The sequence below is a fragment of the Amphibalanus amphitrite genome, unplaced genomic scaffold, assembly GCF_019059575.1.
Source record: "Amphibalanus amphitrite isolate SeventyFive unplaced genomic scaffold, NRLGWU_Aamphi_draft 000543F_arrow, whole genome shotgun sequence".
In the NCBI taxonomy this organism is placed as follows: domain Eukaryota; kingdom Metazoa; phylum Arthropoda; class Thecostraca; order Balanomorpha; family Balanidae; genus Amphibalanus; species Amphibalanus amphitrite.
Genome location: NW_024882037.1, coordinates 244,888 through 257,337, shown reverse-complemented (window position 1 = coordinate 257,337; position 12,450 = coordinate 244,888). Strand labels below are relative to the sequence as shown.

The following is a 12,450-nucleotide window of genomic DNA, read 5'->3' as shown; positions in this document are numbered from 1 at the left end:
GTGAAACCAATGACGTCATTCCCAAGTAGCATGCTGATTGGCAATCCAAACCAGCTGCTCGCTAATGTGACATACCAGTCACCACCGCAACCAGTCTTCGTTCTAATGGCGTCGTCATCACGATAATTCCCGAGGCGAGAATGGATTTGTGCTGCCGCAATTGTTAGTTCGTAGAGTAAATTTAAAACCTTGGTTTGTAACCGTGCGTCACCGTGGCTGGCACGCATTTGTAGGGCTTTCCAAAGAACAGTCAACAAGGGAACCCGGCCCGGTAAGAAGACCACGCGAAGTCCGCAGTCCGCACCGCACCAAGGTCCAAGCGTTGGTCCAAACCAAATCCGCACCGCACCATGCCAGATCCGCACCGCACCACTCCAAAATCCGCACCAGCCGAACAAGCCCGCACCGACGAGATCTCGTCGAAATTGCCATACTTTGCAGTCTGGGCCAACAGTGAAGAGTCGAAGACCGAAACAATCTTCATTGCCCGAGGCATAGCCAAGGCAAATGTTTGTTGATGTCTTCTTCTGAGGGCTACAATAGCATCAGCATCACAGAGGGCATTATTTATATTACTGGGTAGTCATAAAGCAGGCGTCACACTTCCGTGTTAACGGCCGGAGGTCCGGTGACGGGCTGTGGCCTTGAGACGGCCGCCGGTTTATTACGTCACAAACGTACTATCGATGCAGAGTTTTCTATCGATGTGAGAGCTTTGATTTACGGAGCGGGGAGATGAAAATGACCAGCGCACAGCGGACGCAGGGAGAGGAAAGGATAAAAAAAACTTGGTCACAGCAGCGGACTCGCTTCGAATCCGAAGGTCCCGGGTTCGAATCCCACCATGGCGTTGCCTCAGCGGCCACTTTATCGTACTTTTTAAGTTTTAGAGGGCTGGGATCGGCAGTGCTGAGGGTGCTAGAGCTCACTGACTCGACTCCAATGCAGAGGTCCTGGGTTCGAGTCCCACCACGGCGTTACCGAAGCGACCACTTTATCGTAGATGCTTTTTTAGTTTTATAGGATTGGGATCGGCAGTGCTGAGGGTGCTAGAGCTTACTGACTCGACTCCAATGCAGAGGTCCTGGGTTCGAATCCCACCACGGCGTTACCGAAGCGGCCACTTTATCGTAGATACTTTTTTAGTTTTATAGGATTGGGATCGGCAGTGCTGAGGGTGCTAGAGCTTACTGACTCGACTCCAATGCAGAGGTCCTGGGTTCGAATCCCACCATGGCGTTGCCTCAGCGGCCACTTTATCGTACTTTTTAAGTTTTAGAGGGTTGGGATCGGCAGTGCTGAGGGGTGGGATTCGAACCCAGGACCTCTGCATTGGAGTCGAGTTAGTAAGCTCTAGCACCCTCAGCACTGCCGATCCCAATCCTATAAAACTAAAAAAGTATCTACGATAAAGTGGCCGCTTCGGTAACGCCGTGGTGGGATTCGAACCCAGGACCTCTGCATTGGAGTCGAGTCAGTAAGCTCTAGCACCCTCAGCACTGCCGATCCCAATCCTATAAAACTAAAAAAGCATCTACGATAAAGTGGCCGCTTCGGTAACGCCGTGGTGGGACTCGAACCCAGGACCTCTGCATTGGAGTCGAGTCAGTGAGCTCTAGCACCCTCAGCACTGCTGATCCCAGCCATCTAAAACTTAAAAAGTACGATAAAGTGGCCGCTGAGGCAACGCCATGGTGGGATTCGAACCCGGGACCTTCGGATTCGAAGCGAGTCCGCTGCTGTGACCAAGTTTTTTTTTATCCTTTCCTCTCCCTGCGTCCGCTGTGCGCTGGTCATTTTCATCTCCCCGCTCCGTAAATCAAAGCTCTCACATCGATAGAAAACTCTGCATCGATAGTACGTTTGTGACGTAATAAACTGGCGGCCGTCTCAAGGCCACAGCCCGTCACCGGACCTCCGGCCGTTAACACGGAAGTGTGACGCCTGCTTTATGACTACCTATTACTGTCCCTTCTTATTCTTCATGGCGTGTAGCCGTCAGGCTCAAGCGTCCAACTTCGCAGTCTTGTTTCAGTCTTCAATTCGTCATTTGAATCGTAATCGTAACAAAATAAGGACAAGCTGTTGGAATCGGTATAACTGTCCCTACCTCATACAGTACTCATTTCATCACATGACCAACTCCAGCTTACTGATAAATGTAGCTAAATATGCCATCACTCATAAGAAAATTGAAAAAAGGAATACCTAAAACACGCGCGGATTACTATTGCCCATTGTCATTGTATCATTAACGTAACTATGCAAATACTCCGTAGGAAATTAAATACAAAAATTGCGGCCAACAGTCAAAATTATCAGACACTCATTTCACGTCAACATCATACAAGCCAGTAAACTTCAACTTTATTGTTGTTGGTTTTTGTGTTTTCCTAACGCGTCGAAAACGTCCCGTGCATCAGAAATGTAGAAAAAGAGTACCACTAAAATACAGCATTTTTACACTTCGACGTGTTTTATCTTCTTCAAACTCTAATGCAGCAAGCAGAAGGAACATGCATGTAAGGTTTGAGAATCGTAACAAAATAAAGACAAGTTGAATTTGCGGATCTACTTGATAAATTGTTTTTGGATCTAAGTAGTTTGTAAGGAAGCTAACACTTCAACACATAGCTATTGCTGGTAATTTCAGCAAAAATTTGTTAGAATCTGCAAGAATGTTGGCAAAGCATAAAAAGAATAAATGAGGGGTAATGTGTGTGTCCATACTAAATGATTTAAGAAGGCTTTTATTTTTGGTTCCTAATGCAGTCTAATGTCTGCTTTGTTTTTACTTTTTGCAGTAAAAGCAAAAGCAAGTACCTTGAAGCTATTTTTCACATTTAAGCCAGCTTTCCAGTTGTGCACAAATAACCTAGACATGAACATTTTTATTAAAAAATTAACTTAATTTACTTTTTTAGAATCAAAGTATTGTTGATGCCGTTTCATTACTTTTGAAAAAGTACTTATACATCTCTAGACAAAACAAATGGCGAATGAGAACTGCGACGAGCAACGGTGTTGTGCGTCAATTATTATCAATTGTTTGTGTTGGGCTTGTGTGTTGGGCGATGTCTGTCCCAATGGGTCTGTCCTGTCTGAATGGGTCGAACTGTCGATTTTGGGAAGTGGGAGTGCTTAATGAAGTCCTTTTTGCTGGATTTTAACTGTTAAAGTCTGGATGCCCAAGGGCAATGACGGTTCGCAGAGAATGAGAATGCACGTCTGCCCGGCCACCTCAACCTGGGCTTCAAGCTTGAGCTGAATGAGGTGCGATCAGTAAGTACTGGTCATGACAGTTGCAGCTGGTGAGGCTGACATGTCTGTTCAAAACCATAATGGTCAAGTGACTGAAGGGATGTCGGTTGGTTCAAAGCAAGATGACAATCCCAGGAATGCATATTCAATACCCGGGATCTTGCACTACATCCAACATGAGTGGGCGAAGTTTGAGCTGGAGAGATCCAAGTGGGATGTTGAGAGAGCAGAGCTGGAGGCAAAAATTGCTTTTCTACAAGGAGAAAGAAAGGGACAAGAAAATCTCAAGAACGACTTGGTGAGGAGGATAAAAATGCTGGAGCATGCCTTGAAACAGGAACGGGCTAGGTATCACAAGCTCAAATATGGTGCTGAGCTCTCACAAGGTGACCTGAAGCCTCCAGTGTTTGATGAGGGCAGTCAAGAAGACATCATGGAGGGTGATCAAATGATCACAGCAAACAGCAATATTTCCTGGCGTCAAGGTCGACAGCTTCTAAGGCAGTACTTACATGAGATTGGCTACACAGACACTGTGATTGATGTGAGATCAAATAGGGTGAGATCCCTGCTAGGACTGAAAGAGAACAAAAATGGTAGCCCACCACTTGTGAACAGTGAGCCAGTGATTGCCAAAGGAGATGGACAGTCAAAAGCAGGAGCACAGAGCAGAGCAGGGCTTTTATCTGAGGACATGCTGAGGGAAGCAGAGCAGGCTGTTTTAGAAAACTTTGACTTCTTGAATGATGGTGTTGAAGTGGATGATGGAGATGATGATGATGATGACTGGAAAAGTGAAGAGATCAACACTGTAAAAGAGGAAAAGAGTGCAGGTGACGATGAGTCTGATGCATCAAGTATGGTGATGGCTTTGAAGTCCCTAGAGTTCAACTTTGGGAACATTGGCAACATAGTGAACCCTTGGGAAGACAGTGGTGTGAGAATGGTGGATTCAGAACGCCAGCAGTCACAGGCCAGGCAAAGTGCTGGACAGTATGGTGTTGGTGTGAATGATGAAACTCTTGAACAAATGGGCCTGGGAGAGCTTGCCCAGCTGACTGTCTCCAATGATGCAGAGGGCATGTATGATGATGCAGTCGCAAGCAAGGAGTCATACTCAAAGATGTGGAATGCCAAGTACACGCTGAGATCCCACTTTGATGGGATCAGGGCATTGGCCTTCCATCCCATTGAGCCAGTGCTGGTCACAGCCAGTGAAGATCACACGATGAAGCTGTGGAACCTGAAGCGCACTATTCCTGCCAAGAAGTCGGCGTTTCTGGACGTTGAGCCGATCTACACATTCCGCGGCCACGTGGGCGCCGTGCTGTGTGTCAGCATGAACCCGACCGGCGAGCAGTGCTACTCGGGCGGCGTGGACGGCACCGTGCGCGTCTGGAACGTGCCCAACTCCAACATCGACCCGTACGACGCGTACGACCCGGACGTGCTCAGTCTGACGCTGAGCGGCCACACGGACGCCGTCTGGGGCCTGGCCTTCCACACGCAGAAGCCGCAGCTGCTCTCGTGCTCGGCCGACGGCACCGTGAAGCTGTGGAGTCCCGGCAGCAAGGCGCCGCTGCTGCAGTCGTACGCCGCCGAGCCGGCCATGGGCGTGCCCAGCTCGGTGGACTTTGTGCACGAGGACTGCAGCCACATGGTGGTGGCCTACACCAGCGGCCGCTGCGCCGTCTACGACCTGGAGACGTCCAAGGTGGTGATGCAGCTCGAGTCCAACCAGAACGTGGAGGGCGGCGCGGCGCGCGACCAGCTCAACTGCGTCGTCTCGCACCCCACCATGCCGGTGACGGTGGCCGCCCACGAGGACCGCCACATCCGCTTCTACGACAACGTCACCGGCAAGGTGGTGCAGGCGATGGTGGCGCACCAGGACGCCGTCACCAGCCTGGCCGTCGACCCCAACGGCCTCTACCTGCTCTCGGGCAGCCACGACTGCAGCGTGCGCCTTTGGAACCTGGAGACCAAACAGTGCGTCCAGGAGATCACCGCGCACCGCAAAAAGAGCGACGAGAGCATCCACTGTGTCGGCTTCCACCCGACCAAGCCGTACATTGCGTCCGGCGGCGCCGACGCGCTCGCCAAGGTGTTCGTCTAGGCCGCGCAGAGGCGGCGGGCGGCTGTGCTGGACTCGAGGTGACGCCGCCGGACAGTGGGTGAACAGTGGACATGTGCGCCGAGTCATTGCGAGTGTGTGCGACTGATGATTCGTTTCTTTTTATGTCAGTCATTGAGCAGGTGATTTTAATGATAGGTTTCGTCCTCCGATTACCGATTATTGACAGTGCGCGAATTTTATGAGAATTCTGAGATTATACGACGGTGGTATTGATGGTGCGGCGGTGGCCGTCCCGTGGCCCACGACGCTGCCTCGTCAGCTGGACAGAGGTACGTCCTCGCCGCCGAATCTGGTGAGTTGGGCGCTCTGCGCTGATTGGTGCAGCCAACTTTTTGGATCAGTTCGCAGCAGGCGGCTCGTTTTCATCTTCCGTCGGCGCTGTCGGCTGTACTCACTGCGACTATTCGGGTAGAAACTAGTGCAACCTGCCGACAAATTGTTTTTTTGATTATGATTATGTGCATATTCAACACTCGGTAACGAGCCTAACGTGTTCCGTCTGCGCTCTTGATTTTGTAATTAACAGACCGCCCACCGGTGGTGCTACTTGAACCGTTTACTGCTGCGCTGATGGTTCTAAGTTGTATCTTGAGTTGCACACTTCCTCAAGCAGAGAAATAAATGATTCGATTTTCGCGGCGCATCTGCTCGGTGTGTAGCGTATATGTTTGTGGCGAGGGGAATGTGGGCGCTATAGGATAGAAGGATGACACTTCGTTTTTAACTTACAGCTGCGTGCTCGCCAGCCAAATTCATATCACGGTTTTGACGTGATTCACCTCAATGCGATATAAATTACATTCATATGCTAGTCTCAAAATAGCTCCCTTTGCGTCCTAAAACAGAATAATAACAACGCTTGTTGAATCATCGATGTTTATGACCAGTAGTCGTTGAACAAATGTAACATCGCCGAGTCATACGCAAAGCGGTCGCAGGCTAAAATCAAATGGAGCAAGCGACAGCAACACTGAAAGTGGAAAGGGTTCGGTCCTCGCTGACGGCGGCGTGCCGCGTGCCCCGGCGCTCGGCTATGCCGACCGCGGCCCGGATCCGGTCACACCGCTCAGCTGGCCAGCCGGCGGAACTTTTTGATGCGCTTCCACTCGCCGGTGATGTAGTTCATCTGGAAGTGAGTCTCGGCCAGGACGGCGGCGCTCTGGCCGGCGTCGGCGACCGCCAGCCGCTCGACCGACTCGGACAGTTTGATGGTGACCACGTCTCCCAGGTGCGGACACGGGTTCTCTGGCAGCGACGGAGTGGGAACGTAGCGTCAGTTGCTCAGTTTGAGACGGTAATTTGGTATTCTTTCAGACTGCAGCAGGGGGAGGTTTCTATGTCAGTCTCATTCAATAATTGCAAACACACTTCATTTATGAGCCAAACTGATATGCGACCAGCTTTGAAAACTGGAAGCGTGCGGTATATCGAACAATCGTTATTGTCAGGTCAAAGTGTCAAGAAAATGTCGGCAACACTCAACAGGAACGACACAACACCGGCTGCACGTAATCTCATTCAATCTCCCTCCCCCCCCCTCCCGGCACATATCATAACGCCCTGCCGCGACGATAAGATCAGGCTCGACGCGCTCTCCCCGCCCCGCCCCCTCCCCCTCCGGCAGGCCAGCTCAGATTACCCCCGCCGACGGACTACGCTCACGACCCGTCTCGCAGGTCGCTCGGTACCGGCGCCGGTCACCGCTCACCCCTGGAGCCGGCGATGAAGCCCAGGATGAGCGCCTTCTCCGGCCGGGTGGCCGTGTTGGCCGTGCTGAACATCTCCTGCGCCTCGAGCATCTGCTCCCGGGTCAGCGTCAGCGGCGGCCGGGCGGCGGCGGCCGCCTGCTGACCGGCGCCCGAACCGTGCAGCTCCGACTGACGGCGGTGAGTGAAGGGGATATGGGGCGGGGAGACGGCCAGAAGCATGGTGATTGATTGCAAGGCATACAAGACAGTTAATATGGCGAATCATTTCAGAGATGCAAACGACTAACAGTCAAATATGAGTGTCTTCAGTTAGCAGTACCCCGTTCATCGTGACTGGTTGAGGGAGGGAGGGTTCGGCACTGACATGGGTCTTCTTCGGCTGATTTCGTAGATGCCACCCATCTTTCCCTCACACGTTGGAGCTGTATGTTTTCTAGCATTGGTCCTGCTTCCAAATAATAATGTTTAACGCATTCACGACTAAAATTAAGAGCATGTCTATGGAGCGCCTTTGACGGTGAAAGCGTATGTAATATGCGCTATAGGAAGAATGCGACAAAGAACATCGAGGCTCATAAGGATCCCGGCGATTTATTTGTGGCGAGGATTCGCGATCGACTCCCACCAGACCGGCGATGGCGGTCCGCTCACCTCATTTGCCGCCGGCGGCGGCTGGGGCGCACACGGGGGTGGCGGCGGTGGAGGCGCCACTGGCTGCGGCGCGTTACCCTTGCGATCGGCGTCCACCACCCGCCGGAACAGCAGCTGAGGGACAGAGGCGGCTGGTCCAGCGGGATCCGCGGGTGGAGACGAGGTCGACCTACCCTCCCCTCCCAAACAGCACCGGGGTGACTCCCAGACAGCGCTGAGTCACCAGGTGTTCCCCAGCCGACACCAGGCTAACTGCCTTCCAGACAACAGCGAGCCACCATCCTTCCAAACAACCGCGGCGAACCAAAGAATGCTGCCTTTCAGACAACAGCGAGCCACTCTCCACAGACAGCTCTACGATACGCGGCCAGCTCTTCCCTAGACAGGACCCGATCACTGGCGAACTGACCTGCTCCAGATGTGAGCCGGAACACCCCGTGGCAGGACGGGCCGGCCGCTGCGCCGGCGGCTGCGGAGCGTACATGGACGGGCCGGGACGGTACGGGGCCGCGCTGACGCTGGGTCCGAGTTTGGGGACCGCGGCAGGCTGTGGGTCCACACAGGGCGGCCGCGCCAGCCCTGGAGACGGCAGCAGGTCACGAATCATTTGTATCTACTATCTGGTGATACGGGGTTAGCAGAGGGACAGCTCTGGCGACACGCCGATGATAAACGGACAGTAACACGTTACTGCATACGGAGAGTCCTGGCGACAGTCACTGATAGATGGATAGTTCTGGCGCCAGTCACTGATATATGTGATGTGTAGATGGATAGTCCTGGCGACACATAACCGACACATGGCCACCGACAGTCAGTGACACCTCATGGGCTCCCGCAGCCAAGCCGGATCCGTAAAGGCGGGCTTTGGAGTCTGGACTGACCTGTGACCGGGCCGCGTGCCGCCGGGGCTGGGACCGTAGCGGCCGGAGCCGGAGCCGGCGTGCACTGTAGGCCGGCGGCGTAGTCTGGTGTGGGCGCGACTGTCTCCTCCTGGGCAGCTTCCCCTTCCTCCGGCCCGCCGCCGCCTCGCGAGGACGTCCCACTCTCAGCTGGGACGGGGACAAAATGTGTCAATATGGGACTGGCTGTCAGTTGGGGAGACGGCGAATGTCTAGTCGGAATATTCTGACAGCTGTGCTAGACAAATTCCTGAAGTTCAGATAATCTAGAACATTTTCCTTCATCAGAATCACTTATCACTTCGTGATTAGTTACATATCGACCACTTGATCACCGAAAAACCCATCAATATCGCCTGCATTGCATACCCTCAGTTTGTCCCCCCCCCCGTGGTGACGGCGCCTGGTGCCGGGCGGCTCTCCCCACCTGAGGCCTTCCTGCGGCGCTTTCCGTGCGAGGCCGGCTGTTCAGAAATGTCTAGCAGTTTGACTGTTCGAGTCTGGTGCGGTAACAGCCCGAGCGAGGGCAGCGAACGGCGTCCCTCGCCGTCGCCGAGCGGCAGTCGGGACGGCGTCCGCAGCAGCCCTGCCGGCAGGCGGACACGGCTCATGTCGGGCCAGTGCTATATAAAAAAATAGTACACACTACACAGTTTCAACCAGGTCAGCACTGTCATAGGCACGAATCTTTGTTGTAGAAACACGTCGTTCTAAAGTAAGCAGTCTTGTATGCGGCCCCGCAAAACCGCTGGGCTGCCGTCTCTACTACGAGCAATGCGGCACAGCATATATTCAGGCGTTAACTGCTGCTGCCATCTAGTGGCAGTTATATAAGTAAGCGCCACCGCCAACTCACAGCCCGTTTTGGCTGAACTCAGGCACGCTCATGGGTTGTGATGCCCCGTCGCGTCTGTGACGCTCCATTGGCAGTGTAACGGCTGCGTGACGACGTCCACTGACCGGCGGTGTCGGGTCGGCGCGGCGCCGAGCGCGAGCGGACCGGTACGGCGGCGGCGGCGGCGGCGTGGCGCGCCAGCTGCGCCGCCGCCTCGTCTGCCCGGCGCAGCAGGTCGGCGCGGAGCGCGACTGCCCGCGGTTGGCGGCGCAGCTGGAAATGGCGCTCCGGCGCCTGGGGACACGGCAGGGGACGGGGACGGAGGAGTGGGACGGGTTACGGACGGGACGGGATGGGACGGTATCGTGGAACGGGTGACGGTTCACGGGACGGGACAGGTATCACGGCCGAAACAGATATGTACTGTGGAGCAGAGCGGTTCCCGGACGGGAGGGACGATACCACGGCATGGGTCTGGCGGGACGGTCACGGGCGAGAGACCGGTCACGAACGGACGGAATAATCATGGACGGGAGTCGGGACGCACCATGGATAACGCTAGTCCTTTTTTGATAGATGGCTGAGCCCTGATAAGTTGTCAATGCTGTTATTTGGTACTCACGACCTCGCTGAACGCCGTCTTGTTTAAATAATGGTGCTCCAGTGGGAGAAGGTTCAGGTCCAGGTCTCCGTTCACTGGGAGGAGGAAAACAAGGCGGTGAGAAATAGGGCGAGCATGACGACGACGAACCACGGACGTGATATTGCCAACTGCCAGGGGCATTATGTCACTGTTAGGTAAGTGTTTATATAGTTCACAAAACTCAACTATTAGCATAGCATGTTGAAGCAAAGCCCGCCGCATACTACATACTTTGTTTTCGCTTCAATTATGTGGGAAACAGTAGACTCTGACAACTGACAACCGACACTGACATAGCTCTTTTAGGTCGGCGACGAGATCCCGGAAGATGTTTTTATTTTCTTCCACCTGTCCGATGTCCGTGTTCAAACTTCCCGTGGCTGGGAAGGTTTGCAGCATTTCCGCCAACATGGAGACCCATTGATCCGAGTCACGGACGGCAGTCGCCAGCACCCCCTCCATCTCCGGGCGCCACTGAAAGAAACAGCGAGGGACGTCGCATGGGTGTCTTTAGGCTTGGTAGGCCCGAGCCTTACCAATAATTCTGGCATTTCAATATTATCGCTATGGCGTTGCATTCGGAGAATGGCTTTGGCATCTTTAAATAAAGCATTAACAGGCCTACCAATGAATTTCAGTCACCTCCGTGGGACATCGCCGGCATTTTAATCAGCACTTTCGCGTTCCAATGGTGCATAGTCGCGGTCATGGTTGGGGTCAGTTGGAACTCGGCAGACAAGGTTTTCAGGAGCCTGAGATTTAGAAGCCCTCTTTATGACCATAAGCAAGTGTAACTTGACATAACTTTTGTCAAAGTCCTACAAAAGGCTTACTCACATGCTAGCCATATTCGGTTGTTTTCATGCTACCATGATAACCAAATAACGTACGTAAACGGTAAAAACAAATGCCAGCCACATGACGGTGCAGCTTACCTCTTCGATGTGTTTTCGTGGGATATGTAAAAATGTCAGCAGCAGTTTCAGCTTCACCTGAGTCTGGAGCTCCATGAAACATTCCTGAATGTTTCGCAATACAGTTGCATTTAATTGAGAACAGATGGACCCGCCAATCCAAGTTTCATTTGACGTCCCCAGCTTGTTGTAAAGCCACAGTGATGTGTCACTGTCTCGTACGTTGGACATTTTTGCTCAAAAGATGCCTCTCACTGTATGCTTGCAAACTGCATTGAAAATGAAAGGTCAGTAATTGTAAGTACGGTATAATTGCAAGTTCCCTAAATAAAATTGCATGCCACACACGCGACCAACGAAAAGGCGGGAATCAAGGATTTCAAATTTGGCGGCGAGCCGGCAAGTCTTTTCGGAAGTAAACAAAAGCGTTGGTTTGTCTTTTGTTGCGGACCCCATATTCCCAATACTTCCCATTAGCGCCATTAGCCACCATGCTCAGGGGGATGTCGTCCCGGTTTTCCCCATGTATTATTCGCCAATCAGCTTAACACTACCAGTGACGTCACTGGTGGATCGCCAATCGGGGCCGGCCGGCCGGGCCCGTAGGAGGCCAAACGCAGACGTTTTCAGAAAAGCGTAAGCCGTATAGATACAGTCGCGGATGGAGTTTTGCTGTGATTCGGCTCTCCAAGAGTGCGTCAGCGGACCAGGACCCGGAAGGTCATAGTAAGGTCATAGTGAACCGGCATCTGATAAAATCCGCTTACGGCTTAGCAGCCGACTTCGACGGGACCCTTCGCCCTCGTAAAGCACAAAAGCTTGCCGGTCATCAATCCACCTGCATCTCCTCATCTGCTTAATGCCTATCTCGACCAGTTACTGCAGCCGTTTTGGAGCGACTCACGGTCGATAACACGCCGGGCGTGCGCTAGCCGCCGGTGCTAAGCGGCAAGCGCTAACCATTGAGTGCGCGTGGCCGACTGCCGCCCCGATGGCGCTGGCCCCTGGCACCGGCACTGGCGCGGCGCCGCTGACCCATGGGGGGGGGGGGCTGCTAATAAGTTGAGCCGGAATTGGGATAGAAGCCGGTATGGGATTGGGATAGAAACTCAGCGAGACTAAGGGATTGTGTTGTGCCTTCGGTAGGCCCCAAAAATCCCCGGTGTAGTGCCCTCAGGGCCGCCGGTTATGAAGCCTTTGGAGGCACTGGTGTGGGCCCTCACAGGTAGGTACCGGTGTGAGGCCCTCGGAGGCATTGGTGCGGGGCCCCAGAGGTACCGCTGTGGGCCCTCTGAGGTGCTAGTGTGTGACCCTCAGAGGCGCTGGTGAGGGTCCTCACAGTTGCCATTGTGGGCCCTCAACTGCAGTGTGGGGTCATCACAGCCGGGTGCGGGACCC

At 53.4% G+C, this 12,450-nt stretch overlaps 2 protein-coding genes across 3 annotated transcripts; one reads left to right on the top strand and one right to left on the bottom strand.

The window, feature by feature from the left end:
• The first annotated feature begins 3,039 nt into the window (after positions 1-3,039).
• On the top strand, positions 3,040-6,033 carry LOC122393590 (striatin-3-like). Its single transcript, XM_043389775.1, has one exon. It carries the CDS (start codon positions 3,296-3,298, stop codon positions 5,375-5,377), a length of 2,082 nt encoding a protein of 693 aa, XP_043245710.1. The 5' UTR covers positions 3,040-3,295; the 3' UTR covers positions 5,378-6,033.
• Positions 6,034-6,274: 241 nt separating this feature from the next.
• LOC122393591 (negative elongation factor A-like) lies at positions 6,275-11,434 on the bottom strand. 2 transcript variants are annotated; one of them, XM_043389777.1, is made up of 10 exons: positions 11,074-11,434; positions 10,432-10,612; positions 10,118-10,191; positions 9,621-9,789; positions 9,088-9,246; positions 8,643-8,810; positions 8,168-8,337; positions 7,759-7,872; positions 7,107-7,275; positions 6,275-6,643 (listed from the first exon to the last, which is right to left on the bottom strand). In XM_043389777.1, exons 1-10 carry the CDS (start codon positions 11,281-11,283, stop codon positions 6,465-6,467), a joined length of 1,593 nt encoding a protein of 530 aa, XP_043245712.1. In that variant the 5' UTR covers positions 11,284-11,434; the 3' UTR covers positions 6,275-6,464. The 2 variants fall into 2 exon arrangements, with proteins under 2 accessions (XP_043245712.1, XP_043245713.1); XM_043389778.1 differs by lacking the exon at positions 10,432-10,612 and having other exon boundaries at positions 11,074-11,268.
• Between the last annotated feature and the right edge of the window lie 1,016 nt (positions 11,435-12,450).

Bases quoted from the DNA above. Each gene is read 5' to 3' on its own strand.
- LOC122393590 (XM_043389775.1), top strand. From the start codon at position 3,296: ATGACAGTTGCAGCTGGTGAGGCTGACATGTCTGTTCAAAACCATAAT.
- LOC122393591 (XM_043389777.1), bottom strand. From the start codon at position 11,283: ATGTCCAACGTACGAGACAGTGACACATCACTGTGGCTTTACAACAAG. The intron at 8,811-9,087 runs GTGGGGAGAGCC...TCCCCGTCCCAG, and splicing joins GCGCCGCAGGAAGGCCTCAG to CTGAGAGTGGGACGTCCTCG. The intron at 7,873-8,167 runs GTCAGTTCGCCA...TCTGTCCCTCAG, and splicing joins CCGGCTCACATCTGGAGCAG to CTGCTGTTCCGGCGGGTGGT.